The sequence below is a fragment of the Thamnophis sirtalis genome, unplaced genomic scaffold (genome assembly GCF_051295495.1).
Source record: "Thamnophis sirtalis isolate CommonGarterSnake01/CBP01778 unplaced genomic scaffold, rThaSir2_p1.2 scaffold_3, whole genome shotgun sequence".
NCBI lineage: Eukaryota > Metazoa > Chordata > Lepidosauria > Squamata > Natricidae > Thamnophis > Thamnophis sirtalis.
Genome location: NW_028261383.1, coordinates 36183596 through 36210754, shown reverse-complemented (window position 1 = coordinate 36210754; position 27159 = coordinate 36183596). Strand labels below are relative to the sequence as shown.

General features: G+C 40.3%; 1 protein-coding gene across 3 annotated transcripts in view; it reads right to left on the bottom strand.

Moving 5' to 3' along the window:
• The window catches only part of MTMR14 (myotubularin related protein 14), a 112733-nt gene that overhangs the window by 6245 nt on the left and 79329 nt on the right, over positions 1 to 27159 (bottom strand). For 2 of the 3 annotated variants that reach the window (XM_087708671.1, XM_087708672.1), the window contains exon 18: positions 14143 to 14286. The exons of the other annotated variant lie outside the window; for it this stretch is intronic. In XM_087708671.1, the coding sequence (XP_087564797.1) occupies positions 14143 to 14286 (144 nt within the window). The remainder of the gene's footprint in view (positions 1 to 14142; positions 14287 to 27159) is intronic. 3 annotated transcript variants of the gene reach the window in all.

The following is a 27159-nucleotide window of genomic DNA, read 5'->3' as shown; positions in this document are numbered from 1 at the left end:
CAAAATAAAATTATTTTAGGAGGGTTCAGAGGCTGCGTGACCACATACCCCATTCCCATGTGGCCTCTGAATATCAAGAAAATACAATAGCAGAGTTGGAAGGGACCTTGGAGGTCTTCTAGTCCAACCCCCTGCCTAGGCAGGAAACCCTATACCGTTCCAGACAAATGGCTATCCAACGTCTTCTTAAAGACTTCCAGTGTTGGGGCATTCACAACTTCTGGAGGCAAGTTGTTCCACTGATTAATTGTTCTAACTGTCAGGAAATTTCTCCTCAGTTCTAAGTTGCTTCTCTCCTTGATTAATTTCCACCCATTGCTTCTTGTCCTACCCTCAGGTGCCTTGGAGAATAGTTTGACTCCCTCTTCTTTGTGGCAACCCCTGAGATATTGGAACACTGCTATCATGTCTCCCCTGGTCCTTCTTTTCATTAAACTAGACATACCCAGTTCCTGCAACCGTTCTTCATATGTTTTAGTCTCCAGTCCCCCAATCCTCTTTGTTGATTTTCTCTTCACTCTTTCTAGACTCTCCACATCATTTTTACATCGTGGCGACTAAAACTGAATGCAGTATCCCAAATGTGGCCTTACCAAGGCATTATAAAGTGCTATTAACACTTCACGTGATCTTGATTCTATCCCTCTGTTTATGCAGCCTAGAACTGTGTTGGCTTTTTTGGCAGCTGCTGCACATGCTGGCTCATATTTAAATGGCTGTCCACTAGAATTGCAAGATCCCTTTCACAGTTACTACTATTGAGCAAGGTACCACCTACACTGTACCTGTGCATTTCGTTTTTGTTGCCTAAATGTAGAACCTTACTCTTTTCACCATTGAATTTCATTTTGTTAGATAGTGCCCACTGTTCAAATTTGTCAAATTCTTCTGTATCTTAAGGCTGTCTTCTGGAGTGTTGGCTATTCCTGCCAGCTTGGTGTCATCTGCAAATTTGATGAGTTCCCCATTTATTTCCTCATCCAAATCATTGATGAAGATGTTGAAGAGTAATGGGCCTAAAACAGATCCCTGGGGTACTCCACTGCATACTTCCCTCCATGTAGATGCAGTTCCATTGAGGACTACATGTTGAGTGCAGTTGGTCAGCCAGTTACGAATCCATCTGGTGGTGATGCTGTCTAACCCACATTCTTCTACTTTATCTAGTAATAGGTTATGGTCTACCTTATCAAGTGCCTTGCTGAAGTCCAAGTAAACTGTATCAACGGTATTCCTCTGGTCAACTAATATCATGTGAGAACAGGGTGTCTTTCAAGTATAGTTGTTGTTGAGTGTTGGTGAACGCTGCCATGTCACCCAAAACGTCACAACATGTCAGTTTTGGCACGTGTGTCATAGGTTCACCATCACTGACCTACCGTATCCTGCTGGATTGGGATTGCAGACGATAAGAAGTCTAGGAGTTTAGTTCCAGCTCAGTTAAAAGGCACCAGTTTGGGAAGACGGACAATGAACGTTATCAACTATTCTTTAAGGCAGGTCTCGGCACATTCTCTGATTTCAACCTCGGCACAAACTGACCTACATCATCTCAGTTAAAAGGTTTTTCAGGAACAGAACGTTTTTTCCAAGCTCCATGTTGTCGCTTTAAGGACAACTGAGCTGCTACTCTTGCATTTCCCACATCTGTCTTTCCAGTACTGGGTCCTTGAAAAAGACTTGCCATTCAGAACACAACAGCTGCTTTCCTCCATGCAAGGCCTAGTATTGTAAGAGAATTACAATACTGTCAGCTTAAAAAGATTGGGTGGGGGGGGGGAGTAGTTTTTTTAAAAAAAAAGAGAGAGAGAAAAGGCAGAATGATGCCTTTCGGCACACTTTTTTTTAAATAGAAAGACATAAAGTGGCTTATGAATCAGCTATGTGGGACTTCGGAATATGGTTCTGAATAAGGACACCATGTCCTGATAGCATTTTGTTTACACCAGAGGCATCTCTTCTCCTGAAAACAGAGGCTAAAAAGAAAGGAGTGCCAGCTACGTACTCAGTGCGCACATGCTCTCCAACCTGCAAGCACCAAGGGGGACTAATGAACCCTCTAATGCAGTGATCCCCAACCCCCGGTCCGCGGACCGGTGCCGGGCCGTGGAGTACCTGGCACCGGGCCGCGCAGCGGCCGGGGCCCATGATCGCTGCAGCGGCCGGGGGCCATAGTTTCTTTCTGTATGCAAATTAGGGCTAACTGGCACAAGGGGTGTTACTGGACCGCTGGTGGCACTCTGACGTCACCAGCGGCCCACCGCCCCCCTGTGTCCAGCACCGCCCTTCTCATTCCTTTTCAGCGCTTCAGCGCTGGCCGATTCCTGAAAAAAACCTAAGAGCGCCTGCGCAGCTACGTAGGGCTAGCGTAGACAGCGCTAGTAGCATAGCCTTGCACTTTATATTTATGTAATTGTATTTTATTTTGTAAGGCATGTTTAAATACAATAAAATAAAAGTTGTTTAATCAAAACAATCTGATATATAAACAATCAATGTGTCGTCGGGAACAACGCCCCCCTACCCCTGCGCGCGCTCAGCGGGCCACGGTAAAATTATCAAAGGCTGACTGGTCCGCGGCGATAAAAAGGTTGGGGACCACTGCTCTAATGGACTTAAACCTTTCCCACCCATTCCAGATGAACGTAACCTGCAAGAATATTTAAGGGGAGAATCCTGCAGGCATGAAAACCTTTAGGTTTTATAAAACCTCAATAAGTTCACACTGCATCCAGTTTTCACATTACCCCCCAAAAAAGATGTTGCATCTGCATTAGGAAAAAAAATATATTGAGGCTTTGGGAAAAATGCAGAGAAGAGCAACTAAGATGATTAAAGGCCTGGAAATGAAAACATATGAAGAATGGTTGCAGGAACTGGATATGGCTAATCTAGAGAAAATAGCAATAGCAGTTAGACTTATATACCGCTTCACAGGGCTTTCAGCCCTCTCTAAGCGGTTTACAGAGTCAGCATATTGCCCCCAACAACAATCCGGGTCCTCATTTTACCCACCTCGGAAGGATGGAAGGCTGAGTCAACCTTGAGCCGGTGAGATTTGAACCACCGAACTGCAGATAACAGTCAGCTGAAGTGGCTGCAGTACAGCACTCTAACCACTGCGCCACCTTGGCTCTTGGTAGGACCGGGGGGGGGGGGGAAGAGACATAGTAGCAGTATTCCAGTATTTCAGGGTCTGCCACAAAGAAGAAGAGGGGGTCAACTTCCAAAGCACAAGAAACAAGGGATGGAAACTAATTAAAGAGAGAAGCAACTTGAAACTTCCTAACAGTGAGGACAATTAACCAGTGGAACAGCTTCAAAAGTTGTAGGTGCTTCAGGTTTTTTAAAGGAGGTTTTTAAGAAAAGACTGGACAGCCACTTGTCTCAAATTGTCTAGGGTCTTCTGCTTGAGAAGGGGGTTGGACTAGAGGACCTCCAGGTCCCTTCCAGCTCTATTCTGATTGAATGGTTAACCATCACCTCCTCTTTGACTGCTGTTTGCCCCGAAGAGTCTCTTGGGAATTCTAAGTTTCTCCTATCTTAGCTTATTTCTATCAACAACTGTCTCAGAATGCAATGAAAATAATGGTTTCTTTGTTTGACATCTTAGTCAATAAATAGAAGCAGGCTCACTAGCAACTCTTCAGTTTGCTTGCCTATTTAACATAGGACAGTGGAAACTGCACATGGGTTCCTGATCCCTAGCAGTTTTTCCAAATCTTTCCGGAATTTCAAAGGACTGAAAGAAGACCTTCTGTAAGTAGCTTGATTAGATCCATACTTTCCTTCAGGAGCCAAAGGTGGTGGACATATAACATGCACTCCTAACATTTTCCTCTCACAACTGTCAGTGAGATTGATTAGATAGCAAGACAGACTAACCTAGTCGTCCATAGCTGTGGGTGGAATTCAACTAGGATTAAGGACTTGAAGGCTCATACTTTAACGGCTGCATTTCGTTAGTTCTCTGGGATCAGCTATTCAAATCATATCTGTGCTCTACAGAGTGACCAGAATATCAACAGAAATGCCAACCCTGTCAAACTAAAGACTTCAAAGGGGCTTTCTGGAACCTTGTAAGGTCCATATATTCCCTAGGAAGGAATACTGCATTTGGTTCTCTATCTTGTGTATGTATAAAAATGGCTGTGTGTTGTATATGTTCCAGCATAACTCTGGAACGCCTCGAGCAATTTCACCCAAACTTGATACACAGATGACTTACTCTCTGGAAACAAATACTGTGGGGGTAAGACACCCCTAACATTCCTTGGGGGGGGGTGTTATGATACAGTCTGTTGCACCTTCAAATGGCTTCTACTGTACTGCAATAAGATGGCTTCTACTGTGCAGCACAGTGGAGTTGCCATGGTAATGGCTTCACAGTACTCCATAAGGGGGCTCCCTCTGGTAAGGGAGAAAATCCAACATTAGAAATTACATTTGGTCCGGATATTTTCCCCTTATTAAAAAAAAACCCAAAGAATGTTGGGTTATCAGCTAGTTCTCTATACAGTATATTAAAGATGAAAAAAAATATTCTTATTTATTTCATTCACTTTTTTCTCCTACCTTAACATCTGGCTCACTGTAATCCTAGCATCTTTTGTAGAAATATTTTAAACCCAAAACAAAACTCATGGATTCCAAGACTTTGATTTTGAGATCAGAACCTAATATTATTTTTGATTTCACATTGGAGCAAAAAAGGTAGATATTTTGAGTGGTGGTGTTTCGAGCGATGTCATAGAAAACAGATTTTAAAAGGGGATTCCAACTTCAACATGTGCCATTTTAAATATTCTGCCTGATATTAAGTTTTGGAACAAAACACTGAAGCCATTTTAAGTTTTGTTTTAATGGAACTCAGCAAACTCAACCAGCAGAAAGTTTTGAGTTGCATTTTGTTCTGTGCTCAAACAAAAACCTTGTTTTTCAATATCATGCACCTCTTTAGCCTGATCCTATGTCAATCTGCACATTATTTCCTTTCTTCTAATTTGCTTGAGTTTGTGGATTGTTTTAATCTACGCAGTTAATAATTCCTCAATACATGAAATCTGTGTGCATTTTTCCCCAGCCTTTTTAGTGCATATTTCACAGGATGTAATTTTTTTCACAAGTATTTTTTTCTCCTGCATGTTTACACACACTTTCCTCAACACATTTTTGTGCCTATCTTTTTTAAAAAAAATTGTGAACAGTATAAAAATACTCAAAAGGGTGGATTTGGGTCTGTAAGTTTGCACACAGATTCAAAGGTGTGAATTGGGGACATTCACATGAAAAAAAATGGAAACCAAACTCACTTCTCTATCAATGCTAAAGCAGGATAATTAACAAGAGTCTAAATAGGGTTCAACCTGACTAGGAGAAGGATGCTGAAGCAGAATCTTGCACTCCTAGACCATCGTCTTCTTTCCAGGTAAATAATCCAATGCTAAATTGTTGGGTTAATGATATACTGGAGCACCTTATGGTAATCCAGAGCTTCATTGTTTTAGTATGAACGCTGCCTTCCATAAATCAAACTTTCCTAGAAGTGATTATCCTAAGGCCACCTCTGCAGAATGACAGAATAACAAAGTAGCCTTGGAATTTAATCAATTCCAATTTTACAACAGAACACAAACATCAAAACTTGAAGCCCTTCAAGGAGGCAGTGAGTAGAGAGAGATGCAATTATCTGAAGCAAGAACAATGCCACTCTTCCCATCTCTCAAATTTGTAAGACACAGCGGAGAGAGGTCAATGCCACCCAGATAGATACTGAAGATACCACTCAGCTTATCCTAGCTGTGCTGAAGGTAGCGTATCTTCTGCTCACGTTATAGACCAAGGCGATTTTTTAAAATTAGCTTCTTCAAGAGTATTATGGTCTGTTAATTTCTTCTCGAAAGACTTTCCTAACTCGGATTCATCAATTCTTTATCACAACGAAGCACTTCAGCAGGGCAAGCCTCTCAAGAGGATAGCAGCTGGAACTATCTACTATCCAGACCATCCGTTCTATTCGTAGGGTACAATATGCTTGGGTACCAAAGCTACAATGGCATGCGTGTGTTTTGATCCCCCTTGGTCCTACGTTTCAATGAATCCCTTAGGCGAACAGAAATTGAAATAATATCCATATGGTTAAAAACTAAACCTAACATCTTTGTGCAAAATTGAATGCATACTCAATATCATTTAGATGCAATAGTTAAGCTACATTGAGACACTTCCTTCGGAACAAATAATAAGTTCCAAGCATTTCCTGTCACCATCTAACAATCCTATTGCTCTTTTTGGGGGAAATTTCTCCTCTGCTCTTCCTTGCAGAATTCTTCTAGATCAATAAATTTTCTTAGGTCACTTTGCATCCAATGCACGATTAGGACCTTTCAGTCCTGTTCATGTCTGGGAACTGTGAAGGCCATTCGATTCTTCATATTTGGAGATATATTTCAGGTCATTCTTTTGCTGAAATACCCAAAGCCTTTTCAGCTTTAATGTCTACACTGGCCATAGGGATAGGAGTTTCTTAAGATATGCTGATATTTAGATGAGTCTATTCATCCTTTCACCCACATGGTATTTCCTGGGCCACTGGCTGCCATTGTTGTGGCCCGCCAGAGGAGCTGGCATCAGAGTTGGACAGTGAGGAGGTTGGGGAGGAACATGGGCCAGTCCTGGAGCCTGGGGAAGGCTCTGATGAGGGCCCTGCATTGGAGGCAGAAATGGTGCCAAGACAGTTCTCAGCTGCCTTCGGAGCTAGACAGCAGTGAAGTAGAGGAACAGCTGGAGCCTGTTCCCAGTGTGTGCATGTGCAGAGCTGCCAGAAAAAAAGAACAGCTAAGAAATCAGGGTCGACTTGTGAGTAAAGCCACAAGTGGACGGTGAATGGCCCTCCCATAGGAAATAAAAGAGGAGGAAAAGGGGAGTGGGCTTTTTCAGGAAACAATTTGTTTGTTCGTTCATTCATTCATTTCAGGAGTGTGAAGATTTGTCCATGAATCTCAGAGACTCTGTGTCAAGTCTTTCCTTGCATAGCACTGCATTTGGAAAATATTAACATGGCAGCTTTCCAAGCTAGATAAGGTCTGTGGTCATAAATTCACATTCGAAAGACTTGTTTACCAGGCCTTTGCTGAATGTGAATGGGAGGAATTCACATTCGTTTAATAAAAGGGGTTTTGTGGGGACCAGGAATCTGCTTCGTGCTTTTCGGGGAAGCCTGGGTCAGAACAGCCACACAACCTCAAAGTATAATACAACTAACTCCATGCCCAACAACTGACAAATTCTTCATCCTTTTTTTTCTGCAAGAATATTGAGCATGGCTAAGGGCAATACTATTGTTTCATCAATCCAATCATTTTATTCTAAAACATTTCAGGCTTATCAAAGTTTGGATGAGAAGGTTAATTGTGGGTCAAGGTTGGATTGTGGGGTCCTTGCTGCTCTCTGAGCTCGGTTGGTTGCTGCAGACATTTCATTATCAAAAGGGTAATGAAAGGGCATTATAGCAGCATTCCAGTATTTGAGAGACTGTCAATTTATTTTCCAAAGCACCAGAGGGCAGGACAAGAAACAATGAATGGAAACTAATCAAGGAGAGAAGCAACCTGGAATTAAAGAGAAACTTCCTAACCGCGAGGACAATTAACAAGTGGAATGGCTTGCTTTCAGAAATTGTGGGTGCCTCATCACTGGAGGTTTTTAAAAAGAGACTGGACATCCACTGTATCAGTCTGATTTGGTACAGGGCCTCCTGCTTGAGCTGGGGGTTGGAATAGAAGACCTGCAAGGTCCCTTCCAGCTCTATTCTGATCGATGGTAACTTCATTGGTACAAGGTTTTATCAAGATTGTCTTCTGCATGCTTTAGGTGATTCTGTTTATGATGAAGTTGGAGAGGAAGTTTCCTTCTCAAACCTGTCCTATGTAGATCATTGTACTGTATAGGTAATGCTGTAAAATGTGGACTTGTTGACATCTATTCCGGCGTCAGCTGGCTTTTTGGAGTCACTTTTGTGGGTTCGGTTTTGCAGATATGGTCACTTTGGGAGAAGTTCTAGCCGACATTTTTCTTGATGTTCTACGTATTGCCTTGATTTCAGCAGTTCCACACAACTCCCGTGTCCTAAACACGCTTCTCTCCCTAGGACTGCTAGCTGAAACATTTAGATATTTTTCTTATAACCACCCCCTATTTTGTAAGAGTGAGTTCCTTCATTTTCAAATGCTCAAACAGCTACTTTAGGAAACTCGTAGTAGTAGATAAGACAGAACAGCCATTGCAAACTGAGGAGTCAGAAGATTCGGGGAATTTGTGGCTCTCCTATGGAACTGTCATTGTTTTTGGCTAATAACAGGCTTAATAAAGCGGTCACCTTTTTGGGACTTCTCAAGAAGTTTAAAAAGTAGCACAGAATCAACTGGAAGGGTATCCAACAATTGTAGTTCTCATAGTCACCATTTTCTTATTTTGAATCTACAGGTGAAACTTGAAAAATTAGAATATCGCGCAAAAGTTCATTTATTTCAGTAATGCAACTTAAAAGGTGAAACTAATATATGAGATAAGGCTCATTATATGCAAAGCAAGATAGTTCAAGCCGTGATTTGTCATAATTGTGATGATTATGGAGTACAGCTCATCAAAGCCCCAAATCCACCATCTCAGAAAATTAGATTACATGCAATCAATAAAACAAGGATTGTACATAGAACAATATCGGACCACTGAAAAGTATAAGCATGCATATGTACTCAGTACTTGGTTTGGGCCCCTTTTGCAGCAATTACTGCCTCAATGTGGCGTGGCATGGAAGCTATCAGCCTGTGGCACTGCTGAGGTGTTATGGAAGACCAGGATGCTTCAATAGCAGCTTCCAGCTCTTCTGCATTGTTCGGTCTCATGTCTCTCATCTTTCTCTTGGCAATGCCCCATAGATTCTCTATGGGGTTCAGGTCAGGCGGGTTTGCTGGCCAATCAAGCACAGTAATCCCACGGTCATTGAACCAGGTTTTGATGATTTTGGCAGTGTGGACAGCTGGAAAATGAAGTCAGCATCCCCATAAAGCTCGTCTGCGGAAGGAAGCATGAAGTGCTCCAAAATCTCCTGGTAGATGGCTGCGTTGACCCTGGTCTTAATGAAGCACATTGGTCCAAAGTCCTGTTGCTCCTTGGTCCAAAGTCCTCTTTTCTGATGAGAGCAACTTTTGCCAAAAACACCAAAAACTGGTTCAATGACCGTGGGATTACTGTGCTTGATGGGCATCTCCATTCTTCCTCCATACTCTGGGTCCTTGGTTTCCAAATGAGATGCAAAAGTTGCTCTCATCAGAAAAGAGGACTTTGGACCACTGTGCTTCATTAAGACCAGGGTCAATGCAGCCGTCTACCAGGAGATTTTGGAGCACTTCATGCTTCCTTCTGCAGACGAGATTTATAGCAATGCTGACTTCATTTTCCAGCTGCCCACACAGGGGCCCAAACCAAGTACTGAGTACATATGCATGCTTATACTTTTCAGAGGTCCGATATTGTTCTATGTACAATCCTTGTTTTATTGATTGCATGTAATATTCTAATTTTCTGAGATGGTGGATTTGGGGTTTTCATGAGCTGTACGCCATAATCATCACAATTATGACAAATCACGGCTTGAACTATCTTGCTTTGCATGTAATGAGTCTTATCTCATATATTAGTTTCACCTTTTAAGTTGCATTACTGAAATAAATGAACTTTTGCACGATATTCTAATTTTTCGAGTTTCACCTGTATAATTGGCACACAAATAGTGGGTATGCATGTAGATTTGCAGAAAGATGCTATGTTTTTCTTTGTTCTACCTATAGGTTATGTTAGCTTCTACTTACCCATGGTAAGTTTGTCATGAAAGCGACTGCCTGTGAAGGCTCCTGGATTGGGGCAGAAAGGCGAAAGTGGAAGCAGGATGCTTCATCCCATATTTGGGTAGACTAGGTTGCCCTGATAGACTGGTCCCACTGAAAAAACACTTACTTACCTAGGGATTTTAGGTGATTCTCAATTTACAACCATCCGTTTAGTGATTGTCAGAAGTTACAATGCACTGAAAAAAATAACTTATGACCGTTTTGCACACTTACAACCACTTGCAGCATCCCCATGGTCAGGTGATCATAATTCAGATGCTTGGCAACTGACTCATATTTATGACAGTTGCTGCATCCCAAGGTCACGCGACCCTCACCTTTTGTGATCTTCTGTCAAGCAAAGTCAATGGGGAATGGTATAGATTCACTTGACAACCAGGTTACGGACTTCACAACTGCAGAGGTACACTTAACAACTGTGGCAAGAAAGGTTGTGAAATGGGGCAAAGCTTCACTTCACGCCGGTCTCGTTTAGCAAGAGAGATTTTGGGCTCCTCAATTGTGGTCCTAAGTCGAGGACTCCCTGTGATTGAAAGATAACGCTTGAGAATGAGGCCCAAGTTTTTGCATGCGGTTGTAGAATGGCGGATCAAGGACGATAGGGCATACGTAAGAGGTTCTGCAGCAGTTTCAAATTGGATCTTTGCACAATTCCATGGAGGGGACAGGAATTGCAGTCTGAGGAAAAAAGGCCTGTGATTAAACTAATGCTGGTGAGATAGCAATAGCAATAGCAGTAGACTTATATACCGCTTCATAGGGCTTTCAGCCCTCTCTAAGCGGTTTACAGAGAGTCAGCATATTGCCCCCAACAATCTGGGTCCTCATTTTACCCACCTCAGAAGGATGGAAGGCTGAGTCAACCCTGAGCCGGTGAGATTTGAACCACTGAACTGCTGATCTAGCAGTAGCCTGCAGTGCTGCATTTAACCACTGCGCCACCTTGCTGCAAATGTGGACGGTGAGCAACAGTCAAAAGAGGCTTAATGATGGAAGGCGGGGCTTGATGTTGCAATGACACGACATGCAATCTTGGGGCTCCAGGATTGCTGTCGATATCTCTGTTGCTGGACGATCCTTTTGGAACTAAACCATTCTGAAGGAACGGTGATAGAGAGCTGTTGATCTCAGGGACATTGCAAAGTCCCTGATCGATCCAGGAAAAAGCTCTTTTTGCCAGCTATAAGAGAAGCAGTCAAAATGGCTGCAGAAGGTTGGGACAGTCTCCTGAAACGGAAGCAGAACAGGAGAGACAGTGTGTCGAAATGGTGAGAAAAATCCTTATTATTAGAGAAAACCCAAAAGACTTAGTTAAAATAAAATTGAAGACAGAAGAAAGTAAGCAGCGAATTAACCCTGGTTTAAAACTGTTGTGTTATCTTTTTCACTTTAATTTTGTTTGTTTTGTATGGATGGACTTTTTACAAATGCCTCTTACTTTTAAACTGGACTGGTCTTTTTTTTTTCCTTCTTCCTCTATACTTCTTTCATTTTTTGTATTTGTGGATTAAAAGTTTCTTTACTCGCAAGGCTCAGCCGGATCGTAATCTTTAAACATTTTTTTCTTCTGTTACGGAGATCGGAGTTTAGAAAGAGAGGCAAAAACAGAGGGAAAGAATGTAACACTGCTATCTAGAGGCTAGGGGCTTGGTGACATCTGATAATACAAAGCTATTGGCTTTGTTTACTGAAAGGGTCAGTGGATATAGAGGTGTTTCTTTGAAGGAAAGAGAAAGCTTTGACCTGAAAAACTTTACTGAATTTATTTGAAACCTAGCAAAAGCCTTGGATGTTTTAGTGGCAGTGTTTATAACCTAGAAAAATGGCCCAATATGAAGAAGAAAAGGGACTAACATTGCAAAGAATTATGCTAGAAATTCAAAAAGTCTTAATAATCACAGAGATAATTGAAAAGAGACTTGAAATTATAGATCAAAATACAGAAAGTACAGAGGGAAGTTGAGAATACTTATAAAACAACGATGAAATTTGAGGACAGAGTTCAAAAAACCACAGAGACATATGAAAGTGATAAGAAAATTATTGACACTGACAGCAAATCGAGAGTGGAGGGAAATGATAAGTGCGAAATATGGAAAGGAGAGATCGATGAACTGGAACTCTATCTCAGATGTCAAAATATAGATGAAGAAAGGAGAGAAAATTTGGCAGAAACAATGAGAGTAATTTCGGCAGAAACACCAGCGATAACAAAAGTCAAGCTGATGAAAGGAACAGATAGAGGGTTTTGAATCTTTATAAGATATGCAATGAATAATAAGTTGTCAAGAGAAGTCCATACAAGACTTATAAAGAAAACACTTAGAATACAGATTCTACAAATGGCAAGAGATATTGGACTGCACTATTTCTGGAAGGATACAGGATGATGAAATGAAATGTCATAATAAAATTTAGTTAAATGTACTTAAATTTTGACTACTATGTATAAGACAAAGTAATAATAGCTATAGCCAAATAAATGATTAATAATGATAATAAAGCATTTACATATACTAGATTGATAATATGAAATTTTATACAAACTGTGAGGATGATGGAGATGATGTTGAAAAACGTTTTTATAAAAGATAAATGATTCTATATAGAATAGAATATAAAGATGTAATATCATTGGATGATTTCAGGATGATGTAATGAAATGTCATAATATAAATTTACTTCAAATTTAGCATGTTTCATATAAAAAGGATGTAATAATAGCTATGTTTAATGGATGTTTAACAATTATAACAATTTGTATACATGTATATTGAATTGATGATACTAATAGTGGAAAGAACGTGGAATTGAAAATTATTAGAGAATATTATCAATGCTAAAATAATAGAATGATTTAGAGTAGGATATAAAAATTCTTTATTATTAGATATATTGAAGATGATATAATGACTCATTATAATATAAATGGATACATATTTAGAATACCTTGTTTAAAATGGAGAAACAATAGTGATAAGCAAACAAATGAAGTATAATAAGAATGTATACAAAGATATTTGATTGACAATATGTGAATTTTGATAAAGCTCAAATGATGACTATGGAAAGGACGCAGAAAGACCTTGTAACCAATCAACACACTGTATGCAGTTGAAGAGGTTTTTATGTTATATGTCTTGTGTGTTTGTTTGTAAATAAAAATTTTGTTTTTTTAAAAAAAGAGGCTTAATGATGATGGGCAGGTAAAGCACAAAGCCTAGCCTTTGATTGATGTTACAGATGGTTTTTCTCAAATGCATTTTCCAAGCATCTATTAGCACATGGATGGCTATTTGCAAAGGGGGATGAGTGGCTATGTTGCCCTCTAAAGAGGCAAGAACAGGTCATCTCATAACACCCATCCTGACCACTTAGAACATTACCTTTTAAAATGAGATGCATTTAGTATGGATATGTGTATTCTCCCTCCCCCCCAACCCTTTTGGAGCACAATGGCTGCAACAATTCTTGGCCAAAATACATAGGATTGGATTGTAAGAATAGGTGAAGGAAAGATGATTCAACTGACTGCTTATTTCTTTTGCTGACTTGGTGAAGGGCACTGGAAAGAGAAGAGAATCCCTATGCCTAAGAAGAGATACCTTAGAAAATAATCCAAGGGAATACTTTGGCTTGAAGATGCAGCTTTAAACAAATTAAATCCTGAAATGAGGCTCGCAATCTCAAGGGCTACACGGAAGACGTTAATAACGAGGAAGGCTAGGTTAAATAAAAAAGCCCATGCTGAAAACAAATGGGTAAGAGCAGTTGGTTGTGTGCCCCTAATGGGGCTTGGAGGGAGGGGGACGACAAAATTTGAATTGGACAGGTATGATCCAAGCATCCAAGGTCTACTACTTACGCAACTCTTTGCACTCACAAACACACACCCAAAGTATTTTGATGGATGTAAAAGTCCACAGGTATCTGAGCATCATGTGAGCTACGCATATTTGGCCCCGGGAATTCAGGAAAAGCCAATCTGATTGCCAGCCAAGCTATCACATTCCTAGGCATGGATTTGTAAGAAACCCTTACCCTATGACCAACGAGCCAGCAAGCCTAGATCGACTGTATCAGTCTTGACCGGCAAGCGGCTCCTGAGGATCTTAGGAAGATGCCTTATTCTGGACCGGTTCTTTTAATTCTAGGATGCCGGGGGGCTGAACCAGAGACCTCCAAACATGCAAAGTGGGGTCCTTCCATTTCACAGATCTCAAGCACTTACAAGGAACTGTTAGGGAGCTCATCTGGGAAGCTGCAAAGAGAGGAGGAGTCAGTCTGCTCCTGTACACTGCCGCTCCCTGTTACCATCTGCCAGCTGCCAAAGTCGGTGGAGATGGAGGATCCGGGAAGGGAAGGGTCAGTTGATCTGAAGCAGAGAGAGAGGAGATGATGCAAATCAGTGGCTTCGTTCAGGTCTTCTGCTAAGAAAAGGTTCCCTGGTGGGTTTTTTTTTTTTAGCACCTTAAAAAGTTACAAGGCAATGCAAATGGTCAACAGGGGCATTTTAAAAAAAAGAAGAAGAAGATACGGAGGACCACAGAGCCCATGAAGCTTCCCTCTAAGAGTGAAAAACATGCCAAAGTAAAAGTGCTCTTTAGTTCAAAGCAGGTGAATTGAGCCAAACCAGGCAGTGGTTATCTTGGAGCTGCAAGATCCAATAGCCATCATGCTTAAGAGCCCCAGAAACGGATGCTGTGTCTCTACAAGTGTATACGCCACATCGGGTCCCTCAATTGCTCAATTTCTGTAGGGCACAAACTGAGCTTTTTCCAGCCCTTCCCAGCCAGAGGAGAGCTCCCCAACCTGAAGCAACATTCCCAATTTTCTGGGAAACAACAGCCCTTTCCCAGACAGGATTTGGATTGCAAAAGCAGGCATCCGAGTAGGTGGAAGACAAAAAAAAAAAAAAAAGAATTTAAGGGTAAGGTGGTGATTTGGTGGCAGCAAAGTGGAAAATTCTTCAGAGTGTGTGGATCTTCATCTTCTTCTTTCAACAAGACACTTTTCAAATCTGTCACCTACGTTCTTTCTGTTGTTCCAGAAGGCAGAGCTGGTTGGTATATGTGTTAGTATTAAATCATAATACAAGCCGGGCAATTTGGATGAAGGAAAGCCAAAAGAAACACAGAAGCATTGATTCTGCAATAGCAAGCTCACAAGGAGAGCATTTAAAAAAAACAAAACACCTTCAGAATATTTATTTCAATTGGAGCCCACAAACCTGATTTATAGTAATATTGGATGCCTTACCTGAAGGGTCATTTATATGTACAAGGAACAATCCAGATGAATAATTTGAAACGACAACTATAGTACAGATAAACGATTGGTCTTCAATTATTAACAGGTGCCGCCTTCACACATCTCCCCTTGCTATCCTACAATATTGCCATAAAGGTAAAGGTTCCCCTTGCACATATGTGCTAGTTGTTCCCAACTCTAGGGGGCGGTGCTCATCTCCATTTCAAAGCCGAAGAGCCAGCGCTGTCCAAAGATGTCTCCATGGCCAAGTGGCCAGCATGACTAAACGCCAAAAGCGCACGGAACGCTGTTACCTTCCCACCAAAGGTGGTCCCTATTTTTCTACTTGCATTTTTTACGTACTTTTGAACTGCTCGGTTGGCAGAAGCTGGGACAAGTAACAGGAATTCACCCTATTACGCGGTGCATAGGGATTCGAACTGCTGAACTGCCGACCTTTGTGATTGACAAGCTCAGCGTCTTAACCACTGAGCCTCCGCATCTCTTTTGTATTATATACACTATGGCTAAAATGTTAGTGTAAAACAGGCAGGAATTACTGTAAAGGGAGTTGAGGAAATACCTTCGGACTCTGACTTGTAAACTGTGGGAAATGCTCTGTAAAACCCACTGGTGGACATGGGTGGGATAAACAGGCTTTGAGAGAGATCTTAGTGCGCCACTTTTTCTGCAGAATAAAGCTTTTACCTACAATCTCCACCTCAATGTGTAACGTGACTGGAGCAGGAAAGGTAACAAAAAACAAAAGTAAGTTTGAGTTCAGAAGGATCTCTTGCCTTCTTTCAACTACCATAATCACACGTCACAACTATGAACCAGTTGTCAAGCATCCGAGTTATGATCATGTGATCCTGGGGATGCGACAATGGTCGTAAAAGTGTGAAAAATGATTGTAAGTCACTTTTTTCATTGCCGCCATAACTTTGAAAGGTCCTAAAATGAGTTGAGAATTAACAGTATTTATTGACTCTTGGACTTTTCAAAGTTATAGCTTACAAATGAGCATAAAAAGCTTTTCAATCCCCCCCCCTCCGATGACTTATCCAAAAACATAACTGATGGGGCTTAGGTAACAGATCACATGCAATTTGTCATAACGGCTAATGGGATATTTCCCTGAAATTCTCCATCCCTGAATCTCCCGAGTCTCTGAATCCAGAACACTGAATCTCCATATAGGTACTGTGACTAATAGTAACAAAGGTCAGTTATCAGAAGGCATCTATTCTGACTTCATACATGCTAAGACCAGGAATCTGTTGGCAGCTTTTTCCCTTGGATTTTTCCAAGGATAATTCCAGAGGAGAAGTGGATTTGTCTATAAAAGAAAAAATAACCTATGCCCAGAGGGAAAAAGGGACCTTAATACAATACAATACAATAGCAGAGTTGGAAGGGACCTTGGAGGTCTTCTAGTCCAACCCCCTTCCTAGGCAGGAAACCCTATACCATTTCAGACAAATGGATATCCAACATAAAAACTTCCAGTGTTGGGGCATTCACAACTCCTGGAGACAAGCTGTTCCATTGATTAATTGTTTTAACTGTCAGGAAATTCCTCCTCAGTTCTAAGTTGCTTCTCTCCTTGATTAGTTTCCACCCATTGCTTCTTGTTCTACCCTCAGGTGCCTTGGAGAATAGTTTGACTCCCTCTTCTTTGTGGCAACCCCTGAGACATTGGAAGACTGCTATCATGTCTCCCCTAGTCCTTCTTTTCATTAAACTAGACATACCCAGTTCCTGCAACCGTTCTTCATATGTTTTAGTCTCCAGTCCCCTAATCCTCTTTGTTGATTTTTTCTTCACTCTTTCTAGACTCTCCACATCTTTTTTACATCGTGGCGACCAAAACTGAATGCAGTATTCCAAGTGTGGCCTTACCTTCACAGTCATCTTCAGCTAATTTACAAGAGAATTTGTTCGTCTTAATTTTTATTGTCTGTAATTATAAACTTTAATCAAACTACTATTAAAAAAACAAGAAAACATGAAAATGCAATTGCAAAGACTGTGGTCTATCTAATGAAAAAATGCTTTTGGAAGAATGGAAACTGGCTGTGTATAAGAGCCTATTCCTGCCCACTATGCTACATGGAAGTGAGAGAACAGTAGGAGAAATATACTAGTTCATTGAATGTACTAGGCATGAGGTATTTGAGAAGTGAATGTTGAAAAACAAGAGGAGACAGGTTCAAGAATGCAGAGTTGCTGAATTAAGATAGATCCAATTTAAAAATAAGTGGCCAATATAAAAGATTTGTGCACATGTGTTTGCTATTGCTTTATTTGTAGCGTTAATAAAATTTTGAGGGAAGGAGGGAAGAAAAGGCATGTGTCAGGCCTGGAAGCCATCTTGGGCATTGGATCTTCAGGCCTGCCACATTTAGTCTGTGGGAAACTGGGAGGGGGAATTGTATGGAGTTGGGGAGATATATATGGTCATAACAACATTCCTTTCTCGAGTCAAGGACATTCTGCCCTGCACCTGGAGGGGCGTGACTGGGAGGCATCTCCGGTTGGGACGGTGCTTTGATTGGACCATGTGGGCAGGGACTTGGGCTTTCAATTGGGTGGGGAAAAACTGGAAGCTTTCAGATTCGGGTTTTCCCAGATGTGCCAATATGACATCTCTAATAAAACGGAGCTTTGAGGAACTTCAAGCCTCGGAGTCTTTTTTCGTTGGGGGTGTTACTTGGAACCCTAACATTATATCTGGAAGCCCACTTCCCTCTGTTTTGAAGAGGTTTACGCAAGAGCTCTGAAATCTGGACTTCCCTTGAAGAGAAGGAAAGCCGGCAAAATCTTGCTTACAAGGAGCTGCTTAACAGAACTGAAAAGCATGTAAAAGAATGCGGGTCTGACAGAGAAAGTGGAGGGAAACATTAAGCAGCTATAAAAAGGACGTTTTTGGGAAAACAGAAAGCTCAAGGAGGAAACTTAAAACGCAACCCAATCCGCCTAGATTGTCCTGGGTATAAAATGAAATAAAGCATGGGGGCTCTGCCAGGCTTTCAAGAGTCTATTACTATCCCAGCTGCATTAAAGTACATTGCAAGACTCCTAATGATTCCGCTTTCCTGGCCTTGTCCGTCTCAAATGGTTGACAGCGGGGCAGCATTGTGAGAGAATCGGCTGAACAAGGAAACCTGCGTGTTGGGGGAAACTGATGGACTAGATGGGGGTCAGGTGTTAATGGCTCCCGGAAGCAACCAACACACCAGCGCAAGATTGCTTTCACTGAAGTCATAGCAACTGTCTCCTCCTCGTGCAAGGGTAGAAGGCCTTGCCGATTGTTACAACAAGATCATTTTGGGAGCAGAGGAGAGAGCAGTGGCAAATGGCCGAACCCAAAGCAGAGAAGAATTATTCAATGACTGGGGGACAGCACTCATGTCCTGGGACTGAGATAAGAGAAATGGAGGTTGGGAGGGAGGATTAGTTAGGAAGGTTGCAGGCAGCCAAGAGGTCTTCTGCAATAGGCATGGTAGAAAAGACTGTTTCATCTGAGAGGAATTACCTCAGAAGGAGTTTGCCACAAGTCCCTTGACCGTCAGAGGTCTAGATCAGTGTTTCCCAACCGTGCTTATTTTAAGATGTGTGGACTTCAATTCCCAAAATTCCTCAGCCAACGTGGCAGGCATGTGGCGGGGGAATTCTGGGAGATGAAGTCCACACATTTTAAAGGAGGCAAGGTTGGGAAAAGTTAAATCTGGACTGTCCACCTTATAGCAAAATAACAAGAACAAAATAATGGGGCAGGAATAAAGGGACAGAACGGGCCTGAAGAGCTGTAGATAAGAGTAATGTCATTCTTCATCATATATAAGTGTATATTATTCCAGACATAATCAAACTTTCCCAAAAATCTGGTGCTTCCCCTTGTTTTACATTCTGACAGAGTTCACACCAGAGAGCTTTGCAATCAAGGAATCCAATTAAGAACTATAATTTGTAAAGTCAAAGGAAAGCCAGTGGAATGCAAGAAATGGAAAGCAAAGAGGATAATGCTGGTTTCTTGGTCAGCAAATCAAAAGGAAGAGAAATGCCAAAAATCTGGCACATGCACTGGAGACAGCCAAAGATGAAAAATGAAAGGCCTTAGCCAAAATAGATTCACTTGCAAGATTTTACTACTGTCATACCTTGCTGTATTTCGTTCCAGCTGTGGTACTCAGACTACGGAGTCTAATATCTGAGTAAGTGCCCTGGGATGTTCTAGTTTCATGAAAAAGGAAGGTTACAACAAGTTTCTAGTCCATAAGATTTTACAGAAGAATTGAAGAAATAACATTGAGAAAAGGAGAAATTGAGAAGATTGTCCATGAGACAAGCTTGAAGTGCCCAGTTCATCTTCCTAGAATTAGATTGTCTCGTTTTCTTGCCCATGCACAAATTACTGTAAGGGCTCATCTTAATGGTATAAGAAATCAGCATTCTGGTTCTCAGAATACTTGTTCAAATGCTTCTGGGAAGCCACATGTAATATGTGTGAGCAACAGCATCTTCCATTCATGTACCACAACAATGGGCATTAAGAGATAATAAGTATTCTTAATGACTAGCAGACATTGATTATTCACAGTACATTTTGTCTAACTTCCTTTTTCAAGCTATCCAAGTTGAACTCAAACTATAATAACAGAGAGCAGCAAATCTCTAGTAATAGGATTGAGAGGGATATGTCAGAGTGGAACTGAAATAAAAGTTGATGAAAAGGAAATCACAAATCCTGTGAAAATGGGGGAAAATGGTAAAGCTCTAGAAATAGAGGATATAATTGGTAGAAATGTTTAAATATGGATGTGGTATGCGTATGGAGTGACTGTAAGACTTATGTGTGTAAGAGATGGGAGAGAGGTGGGAGATTAGAAAAAGGTGGTGCAAAGATCACATAATTCATAATTGCCAAAACAACAGGAGCATTACAGGTAGTTCTCATTTAGTGACCACAACTGAGATTGGCAATTCTGTCACTAAGCAGGGAAGGAGATTAAGTGAAGTACAGGAGAGAATGCCTACAGAAATCACTTCCCTGTGGGATAATGTTTTGATTTTTTTTTTAAATAATCTTTTAAAATTTGGATACAAGCGGAAACCAAAAATTAAACTAAACTAAGGAAAAGACCACATATATTCATCCTGCAATTATAAAATGAAGCAAACTTATTTTAATATTGGGCACACTAACGAATATTTTTGAACAATGCACTGGGAAATTAATCTGATAGGATCTATGCTTATTGATAGACTGTGTCTAAAACATTTTATGGAATAACTTTTACCAGACAAGGCTACGGCTGATTTGAAAGTGGATTTAGAAAAATTAGTTAGTGGAATATAGAAAAAGATGATATATTGGATATATAAATGAAAGCATTGGTCTTATTAATGAAAAAGGATATACCATACAAATAACAAACCGAAAGAGTAACTTGAATAATCTTCCTATATTAGATTTACAAAAGAGGCTTGTTAAAGTTTTGAAGACTTTTGTGAGAAGGCACAAAGGAAAAAATGAAAAGGAATCAATTTTCTGTAACAATTCTTGAAGGGATTAAAGATTATGATTGCTAGAAGTAAAAGGAAGAAATATAATGTTTGATCAAGGTTAAAATACATATGTTCTCTCTGGCAACTCTGAACAGATTTTTACTGACACCAGGATTGAAATGAAATTGCTTTATGGATTTGTTTATAGTTAAGAAGAGATGGTATATATAAGGGAAAAATGAGTGATTGTTGTATTTCAAAAGAAGGAGGTAAGTTTCTAAAAAAAATTATACTTGCTGTGATGAAGGTGGGAAGTCACTTCTTTATACATACAGGTAGTTGTTGACATACAACACTTCACTTAGTGACTGCTCAAAATTACAACAGCACTGAAAAAAGTGAGTTATGACAATTTTTCACATTTACTTTGAAGCATCTCCATGGTCACGTGATCAAAATTCACACTTGGCAACTGGTTCATACTTATGACCGTTGCTGTGTCCCAAGGTCATTTGATCATCTTTCACAACTTTCTGACAAGTAAAGTCAATGGGGAATCCAGATTCATTTAACAACCGGGTTACTAACTTATCAGCTGCAGCTTCATTTAGCTAAAATCTCAGCAAATACCACCCCAAAATGTTGGAAATGTGAATCAATACACGGAACATATTACCACTTATGGTGGACTTGTGAGAAGGCTAAAAAATTTGGGAAAAGGATCAAAAATTGGCTAGAGGCAATAACAGGAGTCAAAATAGATTGGAAACTCGAAGTTTTTTCACTAGGAATAATGACTGAAAAATATAAAAAAGAAATCCAGTATTTAATTTTACATATAATTATGGTGGTGAGGATTGCCTTCACTCAAAAATGGAAAAACAAATTAATTCCAAGCGAAGATGAAATAATAAGAAAGGTGATGGACTGTGCCAAAATGGATAAATTAACAAAAGAAATCCAGGGAAAAGAAAAAACAGAATACTACCAGATATGGGATAAATGGTATAGGTGGATGGAGGAAAGAAACAAGGATCAATGAAGGAAGCCAATAAAGCCCAAAAATAGTAGTTAAGGACAATTAAGATATATATATGCTCTCAAGGAAGTTTAAATTTACTAGAGGTAATCAGCCAATATAGCAGACAGAAGAATAAAATAAGAGGGTTAAGAATAGTGAAATGCAAATGAAATATACTAGAAGGGGAAATAATATAAGGAGAACAGTATCGATTGGCAATTGCTATTAGAAAGAACAGGAAGTTCCTGTTCGTATCGTATTGTGTAAATGTGGTGTACATCTAAGTTTAGTGTGTGTGTGTTTTGCATGTTTGTAAATAAATAAAAATTTATTTTAAAAAGCTACAGTGATTCACTTAACAACCAAGGCAAGAAAGGTCATAAAATAGGTCATAGAGCCGAGGTGGTGCAGTGGTTAAATGCAGCACTGCAGGCTACTTCAGCTGACTGCAGTTCTGCAGTTCGGCTGTTCAAATCTCACCGGCTCAGGGTTGACTCAGCCTTCCAGCCTTCCGAGGTGGATAAAATGAGGACCCAGATTGTTGTTGGGGGCAATATGCTGACTCTGTAAACCACTTAGAGAGGGCTGAAAGCCCTATGAAGCGGTATATAAGTCTAACTGCTATTGCTAAAATGGAGCAAAACTCACTTAACAAATGTCTCACTTAACGACAGAAATTGTAGGGCTCAATTGCAGTAGTAAGTCAAAAACTATCTGTATATTTCTTTTTCTTTTTTCTGTGTTTTCCTTTCTTTTCTGCACTATTTTTTTATTCTATTTTCCCCCCAGTTTGTCTTAATTTTTATTGTCTGTAATTACAAACTTTAATTAAACTATACTATTAAAAAAAAAACAAGAAAACATGCAAATGCAAACTCTGTGGTCTATCTAATGAAGAAATGCTTTTTGGAAGAATGGAAACTGGCTGTGTATAAGAGCCTAATCCTGCACACTATGCTACATGGAAGTGAGAGAACAGTAGGAGAAATATACTAGCTCATTGAATGCACTAGCCATGGGGTATTTGAGAAGTGAATGTTGTAAAACAAGAGGAGACAGGTTCAAGAATGCAGAGTTGCTGAATTAACATAGATCCAATTTAAAAGTAAGTGGCCAATACAAAAGAAGTTATGATAACATGGGTGGATTATTTTTGGGAATGAAGTGGCGTTCGTTTGTTTTTTAAATGACTGGGTCAATAGAATGGAAATTTGTGAATGTAATGGTTGGATGAAGATGATGATATGCTCCAAAAGTACAAAGACAATTTGCATGATGTGATGGTTGAAGGTGGTACAGCAAGGGTGTAGAAAAGCACGGCCATTCCCATTCTAAAACACCTGGTTACACCCTGTCAGCACCTCCTTAATTTATAAGCATATTTTCCTGCATCACATAGCTACTATAAAATGCTGATAGACGAGAATATCTGTAGCACAGGGTTGAACTGTGAGGTCCTTGGTGCTCTCTAAGCTTTCTTGTAGAAGTTTCATTACCTAACTAGGTAAAGGTAAAGGTTCCCCTGGAACATATGTGCTAGTCATTCCTGACTCTAGGGGCGGTGCTCATCTCTGTTTCAAAGCGGAAGAGCCAGCGCTGTCCGAAGACGTCTCTGTGATCATGTGGCTGGCATGACTAAACGCCAAAGGCGCACAGAACACTGTTACCTTCCCACCAAAGGTGGCCCCTATTTTTCTACTTGCATTTTTACATGCTTTCGAACTGCTATGTTGGCAAAAGCTGGGACAAGTAATGGGACCTCACTCTATTACGTGGCGCTAGGGATTCAAACTGCCGAACTGCCGACCTTTCTGATCGACAAGCTCAGAGTCTTAGCCACTGTATCCCATTACCCAACTCGTTAACGCCTTAAAGCCACTAACATATAAACAGGAGAGCAAATCCCACCCACCTCCTCTAACACTGATGATGTTAAGCGATTGGGTAAAAAAAAATGTCTGCAAGGAAAAAAAAAACCAAGCTCAAAGAAAACCAAGGGCTCCACCATAAAATCCCAGGAAAAGACTTTTTAAAGGAAGTATTGAAAGGTGCTCAGACTTTTTTCACCTTTGTGATACTGGATCCCCCAAAGCATTGCATATTTGTAGGAAGTAGGTGAAAGATAAGACAAATTTCACTTGAGTGATCTGAAGCTGAAAGTTTTCAATTCATTAATAAAAAGTCAGGACCCTCTTTTAGCAGCAGGTATGGGTATGATACCAGGCAAAATTCATTGGTTTTCTTCAAAGCATTTCCATCTGAACTTGAAGGCGTTAAATTGCTAATAAACCTTAGAATAAGCTTTTTCCATCGTTAGTTGCTTCATCTCCTCAGACTCCTTTCCTAGTTTTCTATATCAGCTCAAGCACAGGTAGCTGACCTACATCTTCTGTAAGGAAGACATCTGTTGTCTGATTAATCAAAGGATTAATTCAGTTTTCTACTGCCTTCCATTAGTATTCCCATGTCATTCAGCTGCTCAACCATCTCCCTAGCCAGCTCCCTGCTCTGATTTAAGGATTTTGTGTGCTGGATTTAGCTTCATTAGCAATATGTTCTTTTATAAAATCTCTCTGTATCCCTTATTTGTTTATTTATTATTATTAAAGAAAGTTGCATTTCTTTTGCTTGTACTTGTTCTTCTTCTTGTCCTTTGGGCATGCTTTAAAGGCCATTTACTATAGAGCAATTTTTTTTCTTCTTCTCAAACTCAATAACTTCAAGATGTGTAGACTTCAAGTAGCCCTAGTCAACAAACGAGTTCCAGCCACGAAAACCGACACCGGTTTATATATGACTATAAGGGATGTGGTGGCTCAGTGGCTAAGACGCTGAGCTTGTCGATCAGAAAGGTCAGCAGTTTGAATCCCTAGTGCCACATAACAGAGTGAGAGCTCTCGTTACTTGTCTCAGCTTCTCTCAACCTAGCAGTTCGATAGCATGTAAAAATGCAAGTAGAAAAAATAGGAACCACCTTTGGTGGGAAAGTAACAGCATTCCGTGTACCTTCAGCATTTAGTCATGCCGGTCACATGACCACAGAGACGTTTTCGGACAGCACTGGCTCTTCGGCTTTGAAACAAGAGATGATTACCACCCCCTAGAGTCGGGAACAACTAGCACATATGTGCGAGGGGAACCTTTACCTTTACATATATATGATGTTAGTACCTCCTTGATATGATCAGAATAATAGGATTTGGAAGGGACCTTGGAGGTCTTTCTAGTCCAACCCTCTTCTCAGGCAGGAAACCCTATACCACTTCAGACAAATGGCTATCCAACATCTTCTTAAAGACTTCCAGTGTTGGGGCATTCCCAATTTCTGGAGGCAAATTGTTCCACTCATTCATTATTCTAAGTGTCAGGAAGCTTCTCTTCAGTTCTAAGTTGCTTCTCTCCTTGATTAGTTTCCATCTATGGTGTCTTGGATGGAAACATGTATTTTACCAGTCTGTGGAACCACAACCACAACTTTAACTTGAGATTTCATCTTGAACATTTCCAGGGGCCTTCAAGAAATCTCCCATATTAGTTGTAGGATTGCGCAATGCTTTAGATTCCATATGCAAAAACCGCTTCAAGTATCTGAGTCTCACCTTGAGATCATGCAACAACTGCAGAAGGCAGCCATGTAATCCAGGAAAGAAGGACCTGCTTTGAGATGTTGCAGGCAGCTATGTAGTTAAATCATATTTATGTAAGTGTTTGAGATGCTTTCTTTGAACACAGCGCTGCAACAATCCCAGCAAGACTGAACTTTATAAAAAAAAGACTTTTTTAAAAGAATAGAATAGAATTCTTTACTGGCCAAGTGTGATTAGCACACACAAAGAATTTGTCTTTGGTGCATATGCTCTCAGTGTTCATAAGGAGAATAAAATACATTCATCAAGAATAAAAAGATAACAAAATTTAAGTGATAGTCAAGGTTACTAATAAGCTATCAAATCGTATTTCCACTCTCAATAAATTTTAAAGAACAAAATACAAGCACTGATCTGTTTTAGCTTTATTTAAAAGATGGCTGGCCATCTTTTAGAGCGCAACTCCGGGCAGCTCACCACCAAAATAAAACCACAAAAATGATTTAAAAAAACAGAAACGAACGTCCTTGTTGTGACATCTTAGTCCTAGGCTTTCTTCCCTACAACGAATCCACTCTGGATGCAAGAAACATTCCCAGCCCTCTTTCCCAATTTCATGCTCTCAGCACTTTTCCTTTGGGAGCTGGTCCACTTTCCATTTCCTATGTTTCTTTCTTTCTTTCTCTTTTCTTTCTTTCTTTTTTTTTTGCTTTCAGATCCTCACTAAGCTTATTGTGTAACTACATTTCTTCTGCTGTTCTCTATTTTTTTCCCCTCATTGAAATTCCTTGCAAGTTTGCTTTTAGTTATATCTTGTTTTCAGGCTGTCCCATGCCGTCTGGAGCATTGTTTTTCCCAATCTATGTCTCCTATTATAGAATCCAACTTATAAATTGCCCCACGTTGATGATTTTTTTTTTTAAAGGCCACAATTCACTTCTGAACACATAGGGCGTGAGTTTCTTTTAAAAGCAAGATCTCCAGCATTATATGAACACTTTCCTCCAATGCTTGTGCTATTTTCACTTCCTTAATAAAGAATTCCATACAGGTTACAGGTAGTCCTCGACTTACCCACAGTTCATTTAGTGACCAAGGTTACAACGGCCCTGAAAACAGTGACTTAGGACCATTTTTCACACTTTTGACCATTGGTCTCGTGATCAAAATTCAGGCGCTTGGCAACTGACTGGTATTTATGACGGTTGCAGTGTCCGGGGGTCAAGTGATCACCATTTGCAACCTTCTGACAAGCCAAGTCAATGGGGAAGCCAGATTCATTTAACAACCAGGTTACTAACTTAACTACTGCAGTGATTCACTTAACAACTGTGACAAGAAGGGTCGCAATACGCAGCAAAACTCACTTAACAAATATCCCACTTAGCAACATAAACTTTAGGCGTAAGTCAAGGACTATGTGTATATAATTAGGTTAGAAAGTTATAGCTTAAGTCTCACAGGTTTCTATCTACTAGGTGTTTAGGTAAATGAAGAACTGGACTTGAATAAACTTCACTGTTTTGTCTTTGGACTTGGGCCTGGCAACTGGTGAGAAAAATCATAAGACCACAATATTGCTTTAATTCATGTTCTTTAATAGAGATGCAGTCAACATTATTGCCTAATTAATTCGCTCGGATTTCTAAGCAGATGTGAATCATTTGGGCACAAAACACAATTCCTCCCTTTCTTTTGCTTCTATTCTTTTTGAACCTATGGTATCCTTTCATTGTTATATTTCCATCATGGCAGACAGCTCTCCAAACCTGTTTCATACTGTAAAATCAACAATGTTTGGAAGTTAAGCTTGTTTAGGCCTGCTGAGTATTTTAGACGGGACGTCATGAGGGAGAATCGAGGCTGCATCTTAGGCCCG